The 23,884-nt window shown below is 45.7% G+C and overlaps 2 protein-coding genes across 2 annotated transcripts in view; one reads left to right on the top strand and one right to left on the bottom strand.

Moving 5' to 3' along the window:
• The window catches only part of TSPAN6 (tetraspanin 6), a 62,217-nt gene that overhangs the window by 18,850 nt on the left and 19,483 nt on the right, over positions 1-23,884 (bottom strand). The gene's annotated exons all lie outside the window — the stretch shown is intronic.
• Positions 689-22,384, top strand: TNMD (tenomodulin). The gene is made up of 7 exons (XM_070951950.1): positions 689-736; positions 1,692-1,820; positions 10,111-10,251; positions 10,852-10,953; positions 14,313-14,466; positions 17,756-17,925; positions 22,175-22,384. Exons 1-7 carry the CDS (start codon positions 689-691, stop codon positions 22,382-22,384), a joined length of 954 nt encoding a protein of 317 aa, XP_070808051.1.

Genomic DNA, 23,884 nt, shown 5'->3' with positions numbered 1-23,884 from the left:
TTTTTTTCCAATCACACTTGGCCAATAAAGAATGCTATTCTATTCTATTCTATTCTATTCTATTCTATTCTATTCTATTCTATTCTATTCTATTCTATTCTATTCTCTATTTATTCCAATCTCTATTATTCTATTCTATTCTATTCTATTCTATTCTATTCTATTCTATTCTATTCTATTCTATTCTATTCTATTCTATTCTCTATTTATTCCAATCTCTATTCTATTCTATTCTATTCTATTCTATTCTATTCTATTCTATTCTATTCTATTCTATTCGCCATCAAGAATCCAGCCAGACTAGAAAGACGCTTAGCAAAATAACAGCTCAGAAGGGGGTGGAAAACCCAGAAGGAATTAGCATTTGAAATAAAAATGGCAAATCTCTTTCCAGGAAGGTCGGGCATGCAAGGAGGATGAGTTCGGATGAGAAACAGAGCACCCTTGTCCCCTTCTGAAATATATCCTCTCCTGCACGTTTGTGGACTTGGCTGTGGCAACAGCCACACATTTAGCCCAGCCGCCTGGAGAGAAAGACAAAAAAAAAAGAAAGAAAGAAAAAAGGAAGCCCTCCACTCTGCTCGAGGAGGATTTGAAGGCATCCTGACTCCACCCCGGTCCCAGCGTCTCACCCGTCCCACTCTCTGTGACCAAAAAGAAAGATTTGACACTCAAAGGGGGAAGCAGCATGGGGAAACAGCTCCCGGAGGGGTCCCAGGAATTCTGCAAGCATGACGTAAGTCCGTTACTTGACTCTTCTTTGGGGTGTGGGAAGGCAAGACTTGTGCATGCATGCGCCTCCAAAGTGTGATTCTTTGGTCTTTCTGTAAGCAGGTGCTCCATAACTAAGGAGACATTTGCCGGCAGTGAGAACAATTCGTCAGTGGGACAGCTTGCCCCCAGAGGTTTTGGGTATTCCATCACTGGAGGTTTTCAAGAAGAGAATACGGAATAACAGAGTTGGCAGGGAACCTTGGAGGTCTTCTAGTCCAACCCCCTGCTCAGGCAGGAAACCCTATACCATTTCAGACAAATGGTTGTCCAATTTCTTCTTAAAAACTTCCAGTGTTGGAGCATTCCCAACTTCTGGAGGCAAGTTGTTCCACTGATTAATTGTTCTAACTGTCAGGAAATTTCTCCTTAGTTCTAAATTGCTTCTCTCCTTGATTAGTTTCCACCCATTGCTTCTTGTCCTGCCCTCAGGTGCTTTGGAAAATAGCTTGACTCCCTCTTCTTTGTGGCAACCCCTGAGATATTGGAACACTGCTATCATGTCACCCCCTAATCCTTCTTTTCATCAAACTAGACATACCCAGTTCCTGCAACTGTTCTTCATATGTTTTAACCTCCAGTCCCCTAATCATCTTTGTTGCTCTACTCTGCACTCTTTCCAGAGTCTCTATGTCTTTTTTACATCGTGGCGACCAAAACTGAATGCCGTATTCCAAGTATGGTCTTACCAAGGCATTATAAAGTGGTATTAACACTTCATGTGATCTTGATTCTATCTTTCTGTTAATGCAGCCTAGGACTGGACAGCCATTTGTCTGCGGTGGTATAGGGTCTCCTGCATGAGTAAGGGGGGTGGACTAGAAGACCTCCAAGGTCCCTCCCAGCCCTATGATTCTAAAATTCTATTGTGTGACCTGTCCGAATCTGGTCTTTCCTGAAGATCTCTCTTCTCCTTTCAGGCTCACACTGCCAAGAAGGGGCTCTACAAAAGAGCCCAGATTTGGGCTGTGTTAACTTTGATTCTGCTCCTCTTCCTCACATTGACCATCCTGGGTGTCTCCTATTTTTTGAAACCTGCTCCCCAAAAGGTAAGTTCTATTCTCAGGATTATATGGAGGAGATATTTTAAAGGGAGGTGGGGGAGTGGATATTTCTATCCCACACTTGAAAAAGACACCGAGAAACTTGTCGAAGTTTTATGGCAGTGGGATCTTAGCTGTGGAAAAGGCAGTGATTTCTTTTTCCTAGCACACTTAATTGTGAGAAGTTCCTTGCCATTTTGTTTCAATTAACTCTCCAGGAACTGGAGGAGAAATCCACTCCACCACGCGTTAAAGAAGTCGCTTGTTTTGGGAAAGTGATTCATCTCTAGCCAATTTAAATTGGACTTTCATGAGTTTGCAGCTGAAAACTTGCCGTATTTGATTCAGACGTTTTATGGAATAGTTATGAGAATTACTTTCTGCCAATACCACCCCCAAATATACATCTATATCCACTTTGTTTGTCACCTCAACCCAGCATTGGGTGAAGAGATCCCTACAGATGAAAATGTGATTAAGAAAATATTAGAATGTGCAGAAATGAATAGATTAACACTTGCAATTAAAGGAAAGGAAGAATCTGATTACTACAATATATGGGATTTATTTTATCACTGGTTAGAGAATAAATATGAAAGCAAGGTATAATAAAGTTAAATAAGTTAAGAAGAGAAATGTTACAATAATAGATATGTTAAGTATTAAGTTTTAGTATTAAAATAAGAGTAGATATAAATAATGAATATAGTGGTAAGCTTTAACTGTTACGACACAAAAAATTTGTACCCAGACGACACACTGTTGAATGAATGACGAAATGTTTGTATTAAAAGAAAATAAAATTTTATAGAAAACAAAAACAAAAACCAACAACCCAGCATTGTGGGGCATATGATGGTTAAGGAACTGGGTTGGCCTAGAAAGACTTGCGTTCTAATCCACCCTCAGCCCCAGAAACTTTCTGGGTAAATGGAAGTCAGTTATTCTCTGAGAGGAAAATTGAACAATGAAATACTATTTACCAAATTCTAAATGTAGAAACCCCCAAATTTAGGCTGGAGTACAAAATCTGTGGATCAAATCATTAACTAGGAATGCTTTCCAGATCGACCTCAATTCTGCATCAGATTTCATTTTCAAATACGAGGCTCTTTTTTATGCAGTCCCATAACTTAATTAGCCATTTTTCCACAGAAGGCTTTTCCAACGTACACCCAAAATATTATATAATCCTGCAGATTATTTCTGAAGTGACGCAGTGCTTTTTTTTTTTTAAATTTGATTTATATGCTGCCCTCCTCTGGAGACTCAGGGCGGCTTACAATGTGCTCAGCAATAGCCTTCATTCTTTTGTATATTTATACAAAGTCAGCTTATTGCCCCCACAACTGGGTCCTCAATTTACCTACCTTAGAAAGGATGGAAGGCTGAGTCAACCTTGAGCCTTGGCGAGATTCGAACCTGCAGTAATTGCAGGCAGCTGGTCTTAATAACAGGGTGCTTTAGACCACTGTACTACCAAGGCCCTTGATTTAAAAAAAAAAAAGGGCACGGACGGTTTAATAGATTTGGGAGAGGAAGTTCTTTGGGAATCCCTTCTTAAATCAGTTCTGCTACTATCCGTAAAGGCAACCGAGAAATCTCCATCAGCCAAAAGCTGGCTGGCGGGTTATGCCGTCCTGCCTTCCCTATCCAAGGCCAGCATCTGTTTCCAATAAACTGCCTGCTGTTCAGGAGGCAGGACTGCAAAAACCATTTGCATTCCAGACGCCTGTAACCCCAGGGATATTACTAGAGAGGACAGACTGCGTTGGTAACTTGATGTACCCATGTGGGTGCCAGCTAATTAAAAAAGAAAAAGAAAAAAAAAAGATCTTAGGATATAGACAAATTTACATGTGTATAATCAATGGCCCGAGAGGGACGATGTGGCTCAGTGACTAAGACGCTAGGCTTGTCGATCGAAAGGTCGGCAGTTCAGCAGTTCGAATCCCTGGTGCCGCATAACGGGGTGAGCTCCCGTGACTTGTCCCAGCTTCTGTCAACCTAGCAGTCCGAAAGCATATAAAAAATGCAAGTAGAAAAATAGAGACCACCTTTGGTGGGAAGGTAACAGTGTTCCGTGCGCCTTTGGCGTTTAGTCATGTCGGCCACATGACCATGGAGACATCTTTGGACAGTGCTGGCTCTTCGGCTTTGAAACAGAGATGAGCAGTGCCCCCTAGAGTCGGGAACGACTAGCACATATGTGTGAGGGGAACCTTTACCTTTAATCAATGGCCCGTTCCTCTTTTAGTCTGTAATCAGTACATTATCAGTTATGAGCCATGGTGGCACAGTGGTTAGAATGCAGTACTGCAGGCTACTTCTGCTGACTGCCAGCTGCCTGAAGTTTGCCAGTTCTAATCTCACCAGGCTCAAGGTTGACTCAGCCTTCCGTCCTTCCAGGGTCGGTAAAATGAGGACCCAGATTGTTGGGGGCAATAAGATGACTCTGTAAACTTCTTAGAGAGGGCTGTAAAGCACTATGGAGCGGTATATAAGTTGAAGTGCTATTGCTATTAGGAGCCCTGGTGGCACAGTGGTTAGAATGCAGGATTGCAGGCTAACTTTGTGACCGGCTCAAGGTTGACTCAGCATTGAGTACCAAATTTGACCAGTTTTGAAGCAGTTGAGTACCAAGGTACCACTATACTGGGTTTATTGTCCTGCCGGGACCATCGTCCACTTCTCCAGATCTAGAAGGTTGACATATATAAATCTCAAATAACTCTTGTAACTGCCTGTCCCAAACTCCCGTGTTTTCTTCTTCCCAGAATCATTAATTCATACCGTGCACAACATACCTCGTTCCAACTTTCCCCATGTTGCCTTCTTTCACAAAAGAGTTCAACATTCCATACAAATCCAGGAAATTGGGTTAGTTCAGAAATGCACGGTTGAGCAAAGCGTATCGTTGCAAATGCGGGCGCTGCTTTCAATCAAAGATGGGAGACTCTTGGCTCTCCAGATATTGTCGAACACTAACCAGTGGTGAAATCTGAACCAGTTTGATACCGATTCGCTGGCCGCGCATGCGTGGTGCGTGCCAAATGCATTCTGCGTGCACACGTGCGCAGTGCATGCGCGCGCATGCACAGTACGAACCAAAAGGAGGCTTGGGAAGGTAAGTAGAACAGCAAGAGGGGGATCAGCTGTGCCGCATGACTTAGCTTCGCTAGAAAGCAGGATTTCCTGTTTTCTAGCAAAACTAAACTATGCAGCAGAGCTGATTGTCGAAAATATTGGTTCAGAGGATCCGGTAGTTTTTATCACTACCAGTTCGCTCGAACCGGAGCAAACCAGTAGCATTTCACCCCTGACACTAACTCCAATCACCAGCCAGCTGTCCAGGAGAATGGAAGCTGTGGGGCAACATTTAGCAGACTAGCTCCTGTCCCCTGCTTCAAATCATCCCAGTGGCGCAAACAGTCAGCATCAGGAAGCTACTGTTTGCCCAGACATCTGTAACACCTTCCAGAAAAAACAAATTGGATGAAAGTCTGGTTTCAAATGTCGTTTTAGCAAACAACAAAGGAAGGACAGCCAAGCAATTTGAAAGGGAAAAAAAATCACTTTCATCCTTATCCCAAAAAGTAAATACGGAGAGGAACTTTCGTACTTTCATTCTGGAGAATGGTGGACTTAGCCCAACACACTGAAGCTAAGTGCAGGAGGAAGATATCCATCATTAAGCCAGTTTATCTGCCTTTCCTTCGGGCTTTTTCCATTTATTTTAATTGCCCTGTGACATCTGTAAGATGATAAGCATCACTGATTTGCACATGGAAGGACTGATTCCCATTGCTCCGAAATACAGACTTGGCTCACAAGTCACAACAAAATGCTCTTGTCAGGGTTCCAAGTAATACATCCATAGCAAACAGAACTCCAAGGTAGGTAGGTTCCTCAAAGAATAGTTTTATATCATATTGACAGGCGGGTAAAAACCAACTCTGAATGTCCCCACAGTTTTCACCTAATTAAAAGTAAAAGTTTTTTCCCCTTCCCCAAAGAATTAGTCACATGGTCCAATCAAGGTACCGTCCGGTTGCCTGGTAACTTCACTCCTCCTCTCTCCGACCACCTGTGGAAATGTCTTTGGTTCCCAGGAGAATATATTTTGTTTTGGCTACAAAATGCCAGCTATCTCTATTCCCCCCCTCTCCCTATCCCTCAGCTCCAGTGTGGCAACACTGACACTTCAAAATGGCCTCGGTCAGGTCAGCTTCAGGGTTGACAGTTGCCCCCCCTTAATTAAAAAGAAATTCCTGCAAGGAAAAGAAATTATAGAGAGGCTATTCAAGGTTCACTCTAACCTCCTCTTCCAGCCCCTGGAGGCCCCTTAGGTTTCTGGGGATTTGTCATGGAACTGTTTAACCAACCTCTCTGCCTTCACATCCCAGCTCTTGACCCAGGTTGCCTCGGAGAGTGGGTACCCCTTCCATTGCACTAGGTCAGGGATAGGCAACCTTAAACACTCAAAGAGCCACAAAGGTCCTAACCGGAAGCCTCCATTCAATTATGGAGTCGACCGGAAGTCCGGTTCCCCCATCATAGTCTCTACCTAGCGCGGTGTCCTTTTTCCTCTGCTGACCTGAAGTCCGGTTCCCCCGCCATAGAGTATCCTCCTAGCATGGCATCATTCTTCCTCTATCTGTCCTAGCTGAAAGCCCTATCAATTGTGGAGCCGACCAGCAACAGGGAGCCTCAATAGAAGGATGAAAGAGCCACATGTGGCTCCAGAGCCGCGGGTTGCTGACTCCTGCACTAGGTACTGCAATCGACCCCTATGCAATCTAGAATCCAGGATTTTCTTTACCTCATAAAGCGTTTCCCTGACAACCCTGAAGCTGAGCTGGCCGAGGCCATTTTGAGGCTTTAGTGTTGCCAGCTCTATTATTTTCTCAATCACAATTCATTGACTGAACCAAATTGTCTTGGGTTTGCACAATGCAAGTAGTCCTCAACTTACAACAGTTAGTTCCTGACCATTCAAAGTTAAAGCCGCACTGAAAAAAGTGTAAAGAGAAGGGAAAGTCAGTGGTCTCGAATGAGAAGGATTCTTTGGTTCAACAAAACCCAACCTTTCAGAAGAAACCCTTGGAGAAGCGGTAGAGATGCCTTCCCAGATAGTTACAGCCAACTCCCAGTAAAAGTAAAGGTTCCCCTTGCACATATGTGCTAGTCGTTCCCGACTCTAGGGAGGCGGTGCTCATCTCCGTTTCAAAGCCGAAGAGACAGCGCTGTCCGAAGACATCTCCATGGTCATATGGCCGGCATGACTAAACGCCAAAGGCGCACAGGACGCTGTTACCTTCCCACCAAAGGTGGTCCCTATTTTTCTACTTGCATTTTTTATGTGCTTTCGAACTGTTAGGTTGGCAGAAGCTGGGACAAGTTCTGGAAAACCAGTAGCGGAAATTTTGAGTCGTTCGGAGAACCGGCAAATGCCACCTCTGGCTGGCCCCTGGAATGGGGTGGGAATGGGGATTTTGCAGTATCCTTCCCCTGCCACGCCCACCAAGCCACACCACGCCCACCAAGCCACGCCCACAGAACCGGTAGTAAAAAAAAAATGGATTTCACCACTGGGGTCAACTTATTTTCCAAAGAAACCAAAAGGCAAGGCAAGAAACGATGGATGGAAACTAATCAAGGAGAGAAACAACCTGGAATCAAGGAGAAACTTCCGGAGGACAATTAACCCGTGGAACAGCTTGCCACCAGAAGTTGTTGGTGCTTCATCACTGGAGGTTTTTTAAGAAAAGACTAAGAAATGGTATAGGTATCTCCTGCTTGAGCAGGGGGCTGGACTAGAAGACCTCCAAGGTCCCTTCCGATTGATCGGAAGAGTCTACAGCAGACGTGTGCTCAATCTTTGTCACACCAAGAACAGCCTGTCCTCTGAATGACATGTTACGGTCTTCAGACATTCGAGCAGAGCCAGGAACAACATTGTACCCAGGATAATAAATCCGTTTTCATTTTAATTTCCAATTAATTAGCATTGACTTGAGCTAATTAAATCTCATTAATATGACAACTCCCTCTGCCTTTCATCATCTTCCTTTTCTGATGCATTAAACATTGCAATTTGGGGAGGGGGGGAGATATTTTTAGAGGTTCCTAGGGATTGGAGCCGTGTGATGAGGCCATAAAGAAAGTCCCTGCTGCCTCAGGATAACAGCGAAACAACGCCATGAATATTTCAACTTTATTGCCTCGGAATCAAATAGGGTTTGTACAAAACCGTTCTTCTCGCAGTTTATATATTCTCTCTCAGAGCTTGGCCACAATTCTGCGTTAGCAGGACCCAAACTCTTTTTTTTAAAAAAAGAAGAAGAATGAAATCGAGTCAGCCATAAACATCACCACCACCACCCAAATAAAGTTCCTTGCAAACAGAGAGGAATTTCAAGATCTTTTTTCCAGTCGTGTCTTCGGATGCCACGAGGTCTGGCCTACAACACAAATCTGTCCTCAGGGATTATCTCATGAGGCAAACTCCACACACTCCATCCTCTCCCCTCCCCCCCTCCAAGAATCTACATTCAATTTTCCATGCTGTGAAACCTATTGGTGTGTAAAGTTTCAAGAATTCACTATAAGTCTGAATGGAAGAAAAGGCTGCAATTCGGATGAAAAGGATGCCAGTTTGAATCTAGCGTAGAATATTTTCAAGGATAGAAATATTCTACTTGGGCTCCAAGATCACCGCAGATGGGGACTAGAGCCAAGAAATTACGAGACGCTTGCTCCTGGGGAGGAAAGCTATGGCAAATCTAGACAGCGTACTAAAAACTAGAGACATCACCCTGCCAACAAAAGTGTGTATAGTCAAGGCTATGGTTTTCCCAGTTGCAATGGATGGCTGTGAAAGTTGGACCATAAGGAAGGCTGAGCGCCAAAGAATTAAGGCCTTTGAACTCTGGTGATGGAGAAGACTCCTGCGAGTCCCTTGGACTGCAAGGCCATCAAACTGGTCAGTCCTAGAGGAGATCAACCCTGACAGCTCTTTGGAAGGCCAGATCCTGAAGATGAAACTCAAACACTTTAGCCACCTAATGAGAAGGAAGAACTCGCTGGAGAAGAGCCTAATGCTGGGAAAGATGGAGGCCAAAAGAAGAAGGGGACGGCAGAGAATGAGGTGGCTGGATGGAGTCACTGAAGCAGTCGACATGAGCTTAAATGGACTCCAGAGGATGGTAGAGGACAGGAAGGCCTGGAGGAATGTTGTCTATGGGATCGTGATGGGTCGGACATGACTTCACAAGTAAGAACAACAAGAAAATTTTCTTCCTTCTTTGTAGCCTGCTCGGTTCAAAATGGCTCTGAGTTGGCAACGAAAAGCACACTACACTAAAATAAAGAGAGAGAGAGAGAGGGAAGGAGGGAGGGAGGGAGAGAGAGAGAATTCCGCGGAATTCCAGAACCTGACACTGTGGGCTGGTTTTCGCACGCGGGGGAGTGCCAAAACCAGAAGAGCAGTTCCCCGGCGTGCATGCGCGCACCGGGAAGCTGAGCTTCCGGTTTCCGGTGCACATGCCAGCTGGTTTTTACGCGCACATGTGCACCAGAAACCAGAAGACCAGGTGATCGGCACGCATGCACACACCGGAAACTGGAAGCTCAGGTTCCCGGTGTGCGCATGCACACCGGAGAAATGCTCTTCCGGTTTCTGGTGCTCCCCTGCGCCAGCTCCTGTTTCAGCACTCGGTGTCGAAAAGATTCACCATCATTGCTCTAACCCAGAAGTCTGCAACCTTAAACACTCAAAGAGCCATTTGGATCCATTTCCCACAGAAAAGAAAACACCGGGAGCCACAAAACCCTTCCAGTGCCTGACTATTCCTTGAGCGGCCACAAAATTAGCATATGTAGTTGAATTAAACATTCTGTTTTCTTCTGAAATTTTTCTTTTCTTGGATTTATCCATAGTTGGCGTACCAGGGGTTGAAAAGCTCAATAAATCATGTGCTGGAGGGTGTCACACATTGGCAGTTGTGACACATATTTTGAGTGAAGGGAGCCACAACAGAGGGATGAAAGAGCCACATGCGGCTCCAGAGCTGCAGGTTGCTGACCCCTGAACTAGAGAGTCTTGTATTCACATCAGAAAAGGCGCTGTTTCCATTTTTAGTGCTTAAGATTTTAGTCTAGAGAACTTGAAAAAGTTCAAGTCTACCTCAGCCATTTTGCTGACCCCTGCCCTAACCAAACCATGTCAAGGTTTAGCGTGCTGTTTGATCAACCACTGCAACGGATTCATACTCTTCCCCAATCTGTTTTTCAGATTTATGAACTGGAGCACATGTTCGTCAGCAACATGGAAAAACAGAAGATATTACTGAAGATCGATCCCCTCGCCTGGACGGAGACCTTTTATACTGGGAAGGGTCGTGAGGAAGTCCTTGAAATACATGATTTTAAGAACGTACGTAAAGCCATTTCCGGGATAGAGTTAGGTCAGCCTGCTTCACATCTTGGCTACGGGTCTGCCTGAATAATCCCCGTTTGTTTTAAAGGCCAAAATGCAAGGTGTCGATTTCCTGCACAGAATAAATTTAGCAAATTGGCCGGTTTTGTGTTGCGCGCTAAGCCAATAAGATACATTACGGTTTGCTTCAGTCGGTGGAATCAGCGGGACCGAGTCAAACCTGAAATTTCTTGATTCATAGCGGAGTCTCTTAGCTAACAGGCAATGCTAGTTTGTTTTTAAAAAAAAGAGGAAGTCAGCAGGAAGGGGAAAATGTTCATTATAACACAAGGCATTCAAGCAAATCTCCCACGGTGAACCTTCTAAATCGGAGGTGCTGTTTTAATTTATTTTATGTTCAGACAGCAAATCAGAGGCATAGAGAAGTATTTATAGACTGCCGGAAAGGTTTACGCCGCCGTGCCCCACTTTTGCTGCAACCGAAAATGGATATATATCCTGAATTAGACTAACCGTGGGCTTAGCAGAGATATACCTCTGTTGCTCTTGTTTCCTCTTTGCCATTTTTACCTGGCTATATTTTTGCTTTCCTCGCAGGGAATAACGGGTCTCTTTTTCATGGGCGATCCCAAATGCTTTCTCCAAAATCAGATTAAAGGGATACCAGAAGCATCGCAGATGGAGACGGAGGCGCCGGAGGTATGCAGAAGGAAAGAATGTGCTGAATTAAATAAAGACTCTCTGGCCGGGCGAGCGGATTTATAGCAGCTTGGAAAAGAGAGAGGAGAGTAATCCCCGTTGGTTTTTAAATCACTCACAGGCCAGAGAGAGGCTGAGATTCAACATATGCTAAACGGGGTCTTCCCTAAAACAAGGAAGATGGAATCAACCGTAAGGCCAAATGCAACCCAGCTGAGATGAGGGTAGCCAGGAAAGAATAAGTGAAATATCATGCACATGACATTTATCGGTTTTCAATGTGTGTCTGTGTGTGTGTGTGTGTGTGTGTGTGTCCCTTTAATTGGATTTACAGCCTTTCCGTTTTTTTCAAGAATCCCAATCTTTCCCAATAGAATGGAATGGGATGGGATGGGATGGGATGGGATGGGATGGGATGGGATGGGATGGGATGGGATGGGATGGGATGGGATGGGATGGGATAGGATAGGACAGGACAGGACAGGAATAGGAATGGAATGGAATGGAATGGAATGGAATGGAATGGAATGGAATGGAATGGAATGGAATGGAATGGAATGGAAGAATGGAATGGAATGGAATGGAATGGAACGGAACGGAACGGAACGGAACGGAATGGAATAGAAGAATAGAATAGGAATGGAATGGAATGGAATGGAATGGAATAGACTAGACTAGACTGGACTGGACTGGACTGGACTGGACTGGACTGGACTGGAATGGAATGGAATGGAATGGAATGGAATGGAATGGAATGGAATAGAATAGAATAGAATAGAATAGAATAGAATAGAATAGAATAGAATAGAATAGAATAGAATAGAATAGAAGAATGGAATGGAATGGAATGGAATGGAATGGAATGGAATAGAATAGAATAGAATAGAATAGAATAGAATAGAATAGAATAGAATAGAATAGAATAGAATAGAATAGAATAGAATAGAATAGAATAGAATAGAATAGAATAGAATAATAGGGTTGGAATAGTCTTTGAAGGTCTTCTAATCCATTTCCTCTGGTTGGGGTTAGGGAGACAGAGCTGGAAATCAGGTAAGACAGCAAGAGGAGCCCCATCTTGCTCCATGTGCCCCAAAATAAGAAGACCTCCCCGAAAATAAGGCCAAGCGTTTATTTCGGGGTTCAAAAAAATATAAGACAGGGTCTTATTTTCAGGGAAACATGGTAGTTTCATATCTATTCTCCCTTCCATTCCTTTCCGAGCCTCTCCCAAGTCTGGTTCTTAGCATGGACAACATTGTTAAACTCTGGGAGTTTAATTTCTTCCCAGGACAAATACTCCGAGACACACAAGATGCCTCAAAGATAACAAGTCTGGGAATTCTCTCTTATTTTTTTCATTCCAAAAAAGTAAACTCAATCTTAGCTGTAATAGTGTCACACTGCAAATAAAACACAGAACTTTTAGGAAAGGGGAAAATGCACTAAAACGTTTTTCCTACCGTTTCTACCTACCAATAAGTACCCACGTTAGTTAAATGCAACCTCTCTATACTTTCAAAATATTTTCAGGATCTCACTCTTTTTTAAAAGAGTTCAATCCCCATTCTGAGTTCAAAGCGCCAAATTATGAGAGCAAAACAGCCCTTCCGTAAGTGAAATCATTTCAAATCATTTCAGAAGTGTTTTTTGAGGTGGAAAACTCTCTCTTCCAATCTCAAAAAAAAACCCCGCTTCCACGGTGATCCAAACATCCTATTTCACACTTAAACTGGTGTGTCGAATCTGCAAGGGCTTCAGTTCAAACTGTTTTTTCATGTTTCTCGCATTACACGGCAGACTAGCAAATTGAGGGGTCGGTGGGGGCAAAAAAGAATATTTTTATATCCCCGCAAGACTCTGGCTGGCTCCGAGACACTTCATTAGATCATCTTCCATTCTCCTGGCAGGAATTGCTGGGCCACCTTGCCTGCTTGTTCTTGTTTCAGTTTATTTTTCTGTTTGGCAGCTAATGGATCAAGAAAGCACACCTTCGTCTTTTGTGAGTGTGGCATACTTCCATTTTTAGTGGTGTGGCCCAACAGTGACCAGCGGAACTGTTAGTAGATTCAGACAGTGAGGAGGTTGGGGAAGAACATGGGCCAGTCCTGGAGTCTGGGGAAGGCTCTGATGAGGGCTCTACATTGGAGGCAGAGATGGGGCCAGGGCTGTATGACAGTTATCAGCTGCCTTTGGAGTCAGACATCAGCGAGGCAGACGAACAGCTGGAGCCTGTTCCCAGTGTGCGCATGCACAGAGTTGCCAGACGAAGGGAACAGCTAAAGAACAAGGATCGACTCAGGAGTAAGGCCACAGGTGGATGGTGAATGGCCCCTCCCAGAGGGAATAAAAGAGGAGTGAAAGGGGAGGGGTGTTTGCAGGAGGCAATTAGTTTGCTTAATTGGTTGTGACTCTCTGAGACTCCTTGCCAAGTTTTGAAGATATCGGCCTGGCAGCTCTCCAAGCCAAATAAGATCTGTGACTGTAAATTTACCCTTGAAAGACTTTGCTAAATGTGAATGAGTGTTATGGTCCGCCAGCAGCCTGCAGAGCTGGCAGCGGAGTCAGACAGTGAGGAGGCTGAGGAAGAACATGGGCCAGTCCTGGAGGCTGGGGAAGGCCCGGATGAGGGCTCTGCGTCGGAGGCAGAGATGGGGCCAGGTGAGGTGTGGACTCCGGAGCCTCCAGAGGCTGACAGTAGAGAGGCAGAGGAACAGGAGGAGCCTGTTCCTAGTGCACGTATGAGAAGAGCTGCCAGAAGGCAAGAGCAGCTAAAGCAAAGAGGATAACTCGGGAGTAGGGCCAAGAGATGATTGGCCCCTCCCATAAGGCTTAAAAGACCAGCAACGGCTCTTGTGCTCTTTGTCGGAAAACAACGTTGAGAGACTTGCTCTTGTCTTGCTGCACTTATCTCTGGTCGGCGTCTTCTGCTTTTGAACTTTTGCCAAGAGAAGCCTTTGGCGGTTTGCCTAATTATACCAAGGTTGGTGATTAGACTGAAGAATTTGTGTTATGAAGAGTTTGTTTTAATTTAGTTTGAACTAAACTGAGAATGAGTTAATTCTCAGCTGTTCTAATAAAGTCTGTTTGTTTTGAAGTTCGCGTCGACTACTACTTACTTGGGCCTGGGTCACAACAATGAGAGAAATTCACAGTAACTTAATAAAGAGATATTTTTGTTGGGACAAGGAGTCTGCTTCCTGGTTTGGGAACGCCCAAGTCAGAACATTTAGTCCAGGAAAAAAAGAATGGTACCCCAGAAAAAATATATATAATAATAACCTGGAGAGGAAAGATCTGGATTGAAGTGCTGTACCAGCATAATACTTATGGCGTTGAGAATATATCCTGTCTTGCAGGCAGAGGAAATAGCCGTCACCTATTTTGAGCAATCGGTACTCTGGATTCCAGGAGAGAAACCCATTGAAAATAAAGATTTTCTGAAAGATTCCAAGATATTTGACCTCTGCAAAAACGTGACTGCGTATTGGGTCCATCCAACTCTGCTAAGAGGTAAGGCTGTCTTCTCTCAACGTTATACTGCCAGAACTTTATTCGATGTCACAAAGGGCATTTTCTGGCCCATTTTTGCATCTAGCAGGGGTGCCCCATTATTAATCTATTTCTCACCTTTGTTTTTTTATAACTATGTCAGACCTGCCCCAGTCTGAGTCCTTTGGTGAGGAAAACTCTCGACTCCATTTGGTTGAAGCGAAAAGTATCTTTACTAAGAGATGATGGTTGTAGAAAAGCCAGGTGGAATCTAAGGTTCCCATGCAACAATACAGATCTATGCCCCTTGGTTCCCCATCCTTTCCCCCCAATACCAGTCCGTCTTTAGCCAATCCGACGTTACCGAGATGTTTTGAGAAACGCTGAGGGGTTGAGGCTGGTGAAATTCTACTCTCAGGGCAAACGGCCTTGAAGATGCCTGGCACGAACCAGATTCTCAAATGCTCTGTTCTTCAACTTTTTCCCCCCTTCTGAAATTCCCACCATAGGCACATACAGATTTATTGCCCATTTGCTCCCCTTCCCTTCCCCGGTGCTTTGATGGCAGCACACCAGCAAGGCACCAAGCCGAAGATGGTGGACCTAATAACTGAACATGGCAAACATATCTAATATGCCTTCTTCCTCCTGTTTTTCCCACAAAAACAACTCTGTGAAGTGGGTTGGACTGAGAGACAGTGACTGGCCGAAGGTCACCTGCCGGATTTCATGCCTAAGATGGGACTAGAATTCCCAGTCTCCTGGTGATTAGTCCGACGTCACTCAGCCAGCTTTCATGGCTAAGGCAGGACTAGAACTCGCAGTCTCCTAGTTTCTAACTTGGTGTCTTCACCACTAGACCTTCCTTTCTAAAGGGCAGGAAAATGTAGTTATGTGATTGCATGGGGGGAGGGCAACCGTCAGAACTTCGGACACAGGTCATAAGTAGCCCTGGGAGGCCTGTCATAACTTTGAACATTCCTAAGCAAGTGGTCATAAGTCAAGGAGTATCTGTAAGCATTCCTTTCTCCCCTCCCACCCACTTTATGGATATTTTTGCAGGACACATTTAGCTACAGCTAAGTGGACTTACTGGTTTGAGCTTATAAAGCAAAATATTTGTAGCTTAGGGTTGAAGTAAGGGGTCCTTGGCGCTCTCTGAACTTGCTTGTTTTCTTGCAGATGTTTCATTACCCAACTAGGTTAAATAGAAAATAGAATAACAGAGTTGGAAGGTACCTTGGAGGTCTTCTAGTCCAACCCCCTGTTTAGGCAGGAAAACCCTACACCACTTCAGACAAATGGTTATCCAACATCTTCTTAAGAACTTCCGGTGTTGGAGCATTCACAACTTCTGGAGGCAAGTTGTTCCACTGATTAATTGTTCTCACTGTCAGGAAATTTCTCCTTAGTTCTAAGTTGCTTCTCTCCTTGATTAGTTTCCACCCATTGCTTCTTGTCCTGCCCTCAGATGCTTTGGAGAATAGCTTGACTCCCTCTTCTTTGGGGCAGCCCCTGAGATATTGGAACACTGCTATCATGTCTCCCCTAGTCCTTCTTTTCATTAAACTAGACATACCCAATTCCAGCAACCTTCTTTATATTTTTTAGCCTCCAGTTCCCTGATCATCTTTGTTGCTCTTCTCTACACTCTTTCTAGAGTCTCCACATCTTTTTTTACATCGTGGCACCTTAATAGTACTGATATTACCTAGTTTGGGTAATGAAACATCTGCATGAAAGCAACCAAATTCAGAAAGCACCAAGGACCCCTCATTGTTTAATCCGATTTCCTAGGTTTGCCTAGCACACCGAATCGTAAAGTGCTACCTTGAATGAATTCATAACAAATTACTTGCTGGGTAAATTGTGGGATTCAAACACCACCTAATAGCCTGAAATGACCATGTGTAAGGTAACTTATGGAAAGATTTGAAATTGACAAGGAGACAGAGACAGACAGACACATCCAGCCAGCCTTGATGATTCTCCGATGACTTCTGTAAATTGCTTGGAAAGTTTTTAAGCAGCAAAGCTGCCAGAAATATTTTAAATGCAGCGAGGCTTAGCATCATTAAGCCAACAATGCTTTCAATCATATTCTGAAGTGGCATTTGGAATCGCTGAAGGGCTGGATGAGCTTAGTCAAGCCAAAAATTAAATCCAGAACAGCAGAGATGCTCTGGCTTAAGAAACTGACCAGCCTGCGAGAAGTAGCAGAGTGATTATTCTAGTCTTATTCTCCAAAGCACCTGAAGGCTTGGAAGGCATGGGTAGAAACTAATCGAGGAGAGAAGCAACCTAGAACTAAGGAGAAAATTCCTGACAGTTAGTACAATTAATCAGTGGAACAACTGGCCTCCAGAAGTTGTGAATGTTCCAACACTGGAGGTTTTTAAGAAGACATTGGACAATCATTGGTCTGAAATGGTATAGGGTTACCTGCTCGGGCAGGGGGTTGGACTAGAAGATCTCCGAAGTTCATTCCAACTCTTATTATTCTGTTATTCCGGGTGTCAGCAACCTGCGGCTCCGGAGCTGCATGCGGCTCTTTGGGCCCTCTGCTGCGGCTCCCTGTCCCATCATTGGCTGGCCCTGCCCCTCGTCCTCCCCTCCCAGTCACTCCTTGCCTGGCCTTGGAAATCTGAGAGATACAGAGAGAGGGGGGAGAGGGGGGGACAGAAAGACATAGATACAGAGAGAGAGAGAGAGAGAGAGAGAGAGGGAGGGAGGGGGAGAGGGGTGGAGAGATACAGAGAGGGGGAGAGAGAAGATAGAGAGGAGGAGAGAGAGGTACAGAGAGGGGGGAAAGAGAAGATAAGAGAGGGGGGAGGGAGAGAGAGACAGAGAGGGGGAAGAGACAGAGAGAGTTACAGAGAGAGAGGGGGAGGGAGGGGAGGGAAAGCTCGTACTTGAAAATTGAATGTGTTTTTGCGCTTTTCAGACCATGGGGAACATGAATATGTGTTTCTTCGGCAAAGAGAGAGAGAGAGAGAGAGAGAGAGAGAGAGAGAGAGAGAGAGAGAGAGAGAGAGAGAGAGAGAGAGAGAGAGAGAGAGAGAGAAGGGTTTTGTGGTTCCCGGTGTTTTTTAACAACCAGTTCTCTTTTCTAATGACTGGCTGGGTAGGCGTGGCTAGGGGAGGTCATGTGCCTGGGTGGGAGTGAGTGACATGGAGTTGCCCACGCCCACTCAGGTTTTGGGCTCCCGGTGTTTTTTTTTTTCCTGCGGGAAACGGATCCAAATAGCTCTTTTGAGTGTTTAAGGTTGCAGACCCCCGTGTCATCCTGATTATGGACCTCCCTCCCCAGATCCCAACATTCTAGACTTTGAAAAAGGAAATGAGGATCCGATTCCCATGGATGAGCGAAACCAAGCAGATGTTCAGCAGGGACGCCGGTCCTTGAGCAAGGACGAAAACCAAGGCTCCAAACGCCACACTCGACAGCTGACCGAAGACGACTTACCAGTGAATGACTACGTAAGTCTTCGGAATTGAAAAACCAGGCCATTGTCACAAGGCAATTCTTGAGCCCGGCCTCCAAGCCAAGTGCAATTTTCAGCAATCTTTTCCGCAGAGGCTGGGAAGTCCTGTTTCTTCAATTAAGCAGCCCCCACCCCCACCCCGCCAACAGCCCTCGGAAAATAAGCTCAGAATTTCTTGCTTCAAAGCGTTGTGAAATCTGAAAGAACGCAGAGGATGGGAGAAACCAGAGTAGCCAAAAATACGAGTGCTATGAATTTGCACCAGAAAGTGAGAGTCGGGGCAGGGAATGAACGAAAGGAGGAGTAAGAGAATAGTTGCAATGGAGATGGGTTATGTTGCATCCTGCCCTTGCCAGAAACTATTGACATAGAGAGGTGGGGGGGGGGGGAAGATGCAGGAAAGAGATGCACCATTGTGGTGACGTCCAGGGACACGGTGACTCAGTGGCTAAGACACTGAACTTGTCGATCGAAAGGCCGGCAGTTCAGCGGTTCGAATCCCGAGTGCCGCATAACGGGGTGAGCTCCCGTTACTTGTCCCAGCTTCTGCCAACCTAGCAGTTAGAAAGCATGTAAAAAATGCAAGTCGAAAAACAGGGACCACCTTTGGTGGGAAGGTAACAGCGTTCCGTGCGCCTTTGGCATTGAGTCATGCCGTCCACATGACCACGGAGATGTCTTCGGACAGCGCTGGCTCTTTGGCTTTGAAACGGAGATGAGCACCGCCCCCCTAGAGTCGGGAATGACTAGCACATATGTGCGAGGGGAACCTTTACCTTTACAAGGGACACTACTCTGATAAGGAGTAGTGCCCTAAAGCAGATCCAATTATCTGTTTAGCAAGCTGAGTCTTCCCTGTTTTGACTAGCTTGTCTCTCTTGCAATAGCAATACCAATAGCACTTAGACTTATATATCGCTTTACAGCCCTCTCTAAACAGTTTTACAGAGTCAGCCTCTTGCCCCCAACAATCTGGGTCCTCATTTTACCCACCTTGGAAGGATGGAAGGCTGAGTCAACCTTGAGCCTGGCGAGATTTGAACTGCAAAATTGCAGGTAGCCGGCAGTCAGCAGAAGTAGCCTGCAGTACTGCACTCTAATCACTGTACCACCACGGCTCTAGCTAATCTTGGAGAGAATAGATATAATCCATCACCTTGGCCCTCCTGCCTACAGAACAGGATGCAGTCCGAATAACTGGGTTTACAACACAACAATTAAATCATTGTGAAGTCCGCTTGGCTTCACCAATGAGCAACCAGTGAACGTAAGCCACCAAAGCAAGAATCAAAAAAGGAGCATCATGTGAACTTTTTATCGCTATACCCTGATTCACAGGGTGTTTCTTTGGCCACAGTGCATTTGTTGATTGGCTTAGCCCCTTGTATAACCTCAACCGAAGGCTCTCTTCGCGCTTGGTGGGAATCCATAAGCATGTCCCATAGGTGACAGGTTTCCAACCTTGGCAACCCATATTGGCTACGGAATTCTGGGAATTGAAGTCCACAAGTCTTAAAGTTTATTATTTATTTATTATTTATTAATCAAATTTCTATACCGCCCTACTCCCGAAGGACTCAGGGCGGTGAACAGCCAAGATAAAATACAGACAATACAAATATTAAAAATCCCTTAAAATTATTAAATATTTCGGCCGAAACACAGATTAAAACACCCAATTTATAAAAACACGAATTAAAAAATTTAAAATTTAAGAATTTAAAAGAGGGGAGTTAGGCCAGGCCAGCTTGCTGAAATAGAAAAGTTTTGAGAGCACGGCGAAACGTGCGCAGGTCCGGGATCTTCCGTATCTCTGGGGGGAGCTCGTTCCAGATGGTAGGTGCCCCCACAGAGAAGGCTCTCCCCCTGGGGGCCGCCAGTCGACACTGTTTGGCCGACGGCACCCTGAGGAGCCCCTCTCTATGGGAGCGTACTGGTCGGTGAGAGGCTATTGGTAGCAGAAGGCGGTCTCGTAGATACCCCGGTCCGATGCCATGGAGCGCTCTAAAGGTGGTAACCAAAACCTTGAAGCGCACCCGGAAGACCACCGGGAGCCAGTGCAGCTCGCGCAGGAGGGGGGTCACATGGGAGCGCCACGTCGCTCCCATAACCACCCGCGCGGCCGCATTCTGGACCAGCTGGAGCCTCCGGGTGCTCCTCAAGGGGAGCCCCATGTAGAGAGCATTGCAGTAGTCCAAGCGGGAAGTGACAAGAGCATGAGTGACCGTATTTAACGAGTCCCGATCCAGAAAGGGACGCAACTGGCGAATCAGGCGGACCTGATAAAAAGTCCCCCTGGCCACGGCCGTCATGTGCTCTTCTAAAGACAGCCGTGAGTCCAGGAGGACACCCAAGTTGCGAGCCCTCTCCGTGGGGGCCAGTGACTCGCCCCCAATAGTCAGTGATGGCACCAACTGACTATATCGGGATGTCGGAAACCACAGCCACTCGGTCTTGGATGGGTTGAGCCTGAGTCTGTTTCTCCCCATCCAGATCCGCACGGCCTCCAGGCACTGGGACATCACTTCAAGGGCATCATTGGGGTGGTCCGGGGTGGAGATGTACAGCTGAGTATCGTCAGCGTACTGGTGGTACTTCACCCCGAAACCACGGATGATCTCACCCAGCGGCTTCACATAAATGTTGAACAGAAGGGGCGAGAGGACCGACCCTTGTGGCACCCCACATACAAGGGGCCTCGGGGTCGACCTCTGCCCCCCTGTCAACACAGACTGCGACCGGTCAGAGAGAAAGGAGGAGAACCACCGTAGGACGGTGCCCCCCACCCCCAACTCCTCTAGCCGGTGCAGCATGATACCATGGTCGATGGTATCAAAAGCCGCTGAGAGGTCTAATAGGACCAGGACAGAGGAACAACCCCTGTCCCGAGCCCTCCAGAGATCATCAACCAACGCGACCAATGCCGTTTCCGTGCTGTACCCAGGCCTGAAGCCCGACTGGAACGGATCCAGATACGACGATTCATCCAGGTACTGGGGGAGCTGTCGCGCTACCACACTCTCAACAACCTTCGCAATGAAGCGAAGGTTGGAGACCGGACGGTAATTTGCCAACACTGCCGGGTCCAGGGAAGGTTTCTTGAGGAGAGGCCTCACCACCGCCTCTTTCAAGGCAGCAGGGAAGACACCCTCACTCAAGGAAGCATTTATAATCCCCTGGAGCCAGCCTCGTGTAACCTCCCGAGAGGCCAGCACCAACCAGGAGGGACACGGGTCCAGTAAACATGTGGCTGCGCTCAGTCTGCCCAGTATCCTGTCCACGTCTTCGGGCGTCACAGAATCAAACTCTTCCCAGATAATACTCACAAGACCTGCCTCTGTCCTCCCCGCTGAATCTACCCAGTCAGAGTCCAGATGTTCCCGAATCTGAGCGATTTTGTCATACAGATACTGTACAAAATCCTCGGCTCTACCCTCCAAGGGGTCCTCCCGCGCTTCCTGGTGGAGCAGGGAGCGGGTCACCCTAAACAGGGCAGCCGGGCAATTATCTGATGACGCAATAAGAGTGGCAAAATAGTTATATTTCGCCACTTTTATTGCCACCAGGTAGGTCCTAATATGAGACCTTACCAGTGTTCGGTCAGATTCAGAATGGCTGGCCCTCCAACCACTCTCCAGTTGCCAAGATTGGAGAACCCTGTCCTTTGGGATGTGCCGATGGATTCCCACCAAGCACAAATCCATGGCTGGCAGAGGAATTCTGGGAGTTGGGAGTCCACAAGTTGCCTGTCAGGCCTGGAAGCCATCTTTCTCGTTGCATCTTCAGACCTGCCACGTTTACTATTGTGGGAAACTGGGAGATGGATTGTATGGAGTAAGGGTGACATATAGTCATAACAACATTCTTTTCTCTGGGAGTCAAGGACATCTAGCCCTGCACCTGGAGGGATGTGACGGGGAGGCATCTCCAGTTAGGATGGCGTTTTGATTGGACCACGTAATGGACTTTTGGGTGCTGGGCAGGGACTTGGACTTTTTGTTGGGTGGGGAAAAATCTGGAAGCTTTCAGATTCGGGTTTTCCCAGATGTGCCAATATGACATTTCTAAGGAAAGAGATGTCATATTGCAAAGCAAAGTTGGAGACCCCTGCCATAGGAAATCATTGGGGTCCCTCTTCTAACTTTTCCTTAGGCAAGTCAACTTCTAGCTCGCGCTGGTCAATGCGATGAGACAATTGTTTCTAACTCAACTCATTGTTTCCTTCCTCCTCTCGCCCTCCCTAGACCGAGCACGGCCTCGAGTTCCATTCCCTTTGGGACGAGAGGGGATACTGCTGCGCCCGCTGCCGTCGAGCCCACCGCTACTGTCGCAGAATATGTGAGCCGCTGCTAGGGTACTACCCGTACCCCTACTGCTATCAGGGAGGGCGGGTGATCTGCCGTACCATCATGCCCTGCAATTGGTGGATAGCACGGATGTTAGGGCGGGTGTGAGCACGCTCCGTCCAAAAGTAGTAATAATAATAAAAAAAGCTTAGTGCAGCACAGGGTCCATTCTGACCTTCTCCCTGTAGCCTTTTCTAGGCGTGTTCTTCTCTTAAAGGCCATTAGCACGGATGTATGTATGTGCGCATTTCTGCTAGAGCCCAGGTGCAATTATCTCCTGATCGCTGTCTCTACTCTACTCTACCCCCCCCCCAAACTGTATCCTTTACCGCAAGCCATTTCTCCGGATTGTTTTTTTTTTTTTTTTTTTTCCTCTATGCTTTTGCGCCCCCTCGGATATATTATTCGGCGTAAAGTTTTCTGCAACGCATTCGACTGTTGTTTTTTTAAGCAGCAAAAAAAAAACCTACACTGCGATGTAAAGTGGAGGTTTTGGAATAGCAAAACTGCAGTTTGGTTTGCAAACTGCAAATCCAGATTGGCTCCCTGTAAAAAAGGGTAAAACGAAAGGCCCTTCGGGGTCTGCGGATATAGCCAAGCTGCGGAACCCAACGTCGCATCCCATAACATAGCTGAAAGCAAGGAATCTCTTTACACCAGCATTCTCCTAAAAATCCGCAAGGGGGCATCCTTTACCTGGAAATAAACAGTATTAAGCTCAATGTCAGAAAAAAAGCTAGGCGTACATTCTACAAACTCTGCTTTTGCAGCTTCAACAGGAATCCTTATTTTCTCATACACCCCAAAAATATGGGGGGAAAAAAAAACTCCAGAGATTTGCAAATTAATTTCAGCAATTTAGGGTATATGTCCAAAAATATATTCAGGTAGTCCTCGTTTAGTGCCCTTAATCAGTTCAGTTCAGTCAGTAAGCAAAGGATGGCTAAGTAAAACCACTTAAGATTTTCCTTCAGCAATAAAGTTTCCAGTTTCTGGCAAAAATTACCCCACAGCAAACAATGGCCACTTAACAATCACAGTGCTTGCTTTTGTGACCATGGTGTTCTCTTCACTGCTGCAAAACATATATCATAAAATCGGGTATAATCACCTGGTGATTTTCTTTATAACCATCATGACTTACGACCAAAATTGCAGGATCAATTACCGTTGTAAGTTGAGGACTACCTATACAGTAGTGGCCAAAATTGTGGAAACCTTTTGGGAAAAGTGTATTTTTGAAGTTTGATGGCTAATAACACCACTTTTTTTTTTTTTTTTTTTTTTTTGGAGTTTCAAGATAATCCTATTCCACTGCTGGAATGGCCTGGGAATAGCCCAGACCTTCACCCAATTGAAAATCTATGGAGCCGACTAAAGAAACTTGTTAGTCAGAAGCAACCCAGCAACAAAACCCAATTAATAGAATAATCCTTCAATCTTGGTTTCACATTAGAACAGCTGCAGAACTAAAAGACTTGATTCACTCCATGGGAAGCCATTGTAAGGCCGTCATTCATGCTAAAGATTCCCCAACTAAGTATTAACTGATATGGTGATAGTTTTTGTATATCTCGTTTTTTCTGTGCTGATAATTTTTATATATCT

The sequence above is a fragment of the Pituophis catenifer genome, unplaced genomic scaffold, assembly GCF_029215685.1.
Source record: "Pituophis catenifer annectens isolate HBS135680 unplaced genomic scaffold, rPitCat1.0.hap2 SCAF_11, whole genome shotgun sequence".
Lineage (NCBI taxonomy): Eukaryota > Metazoa > Chordata > Lepidosauria > Squamata > Colubridae > Pituophis > Pituophis catenifer.
This window is presented reverse-complemented; position numbering and strand designations above follow the sequence as displayed.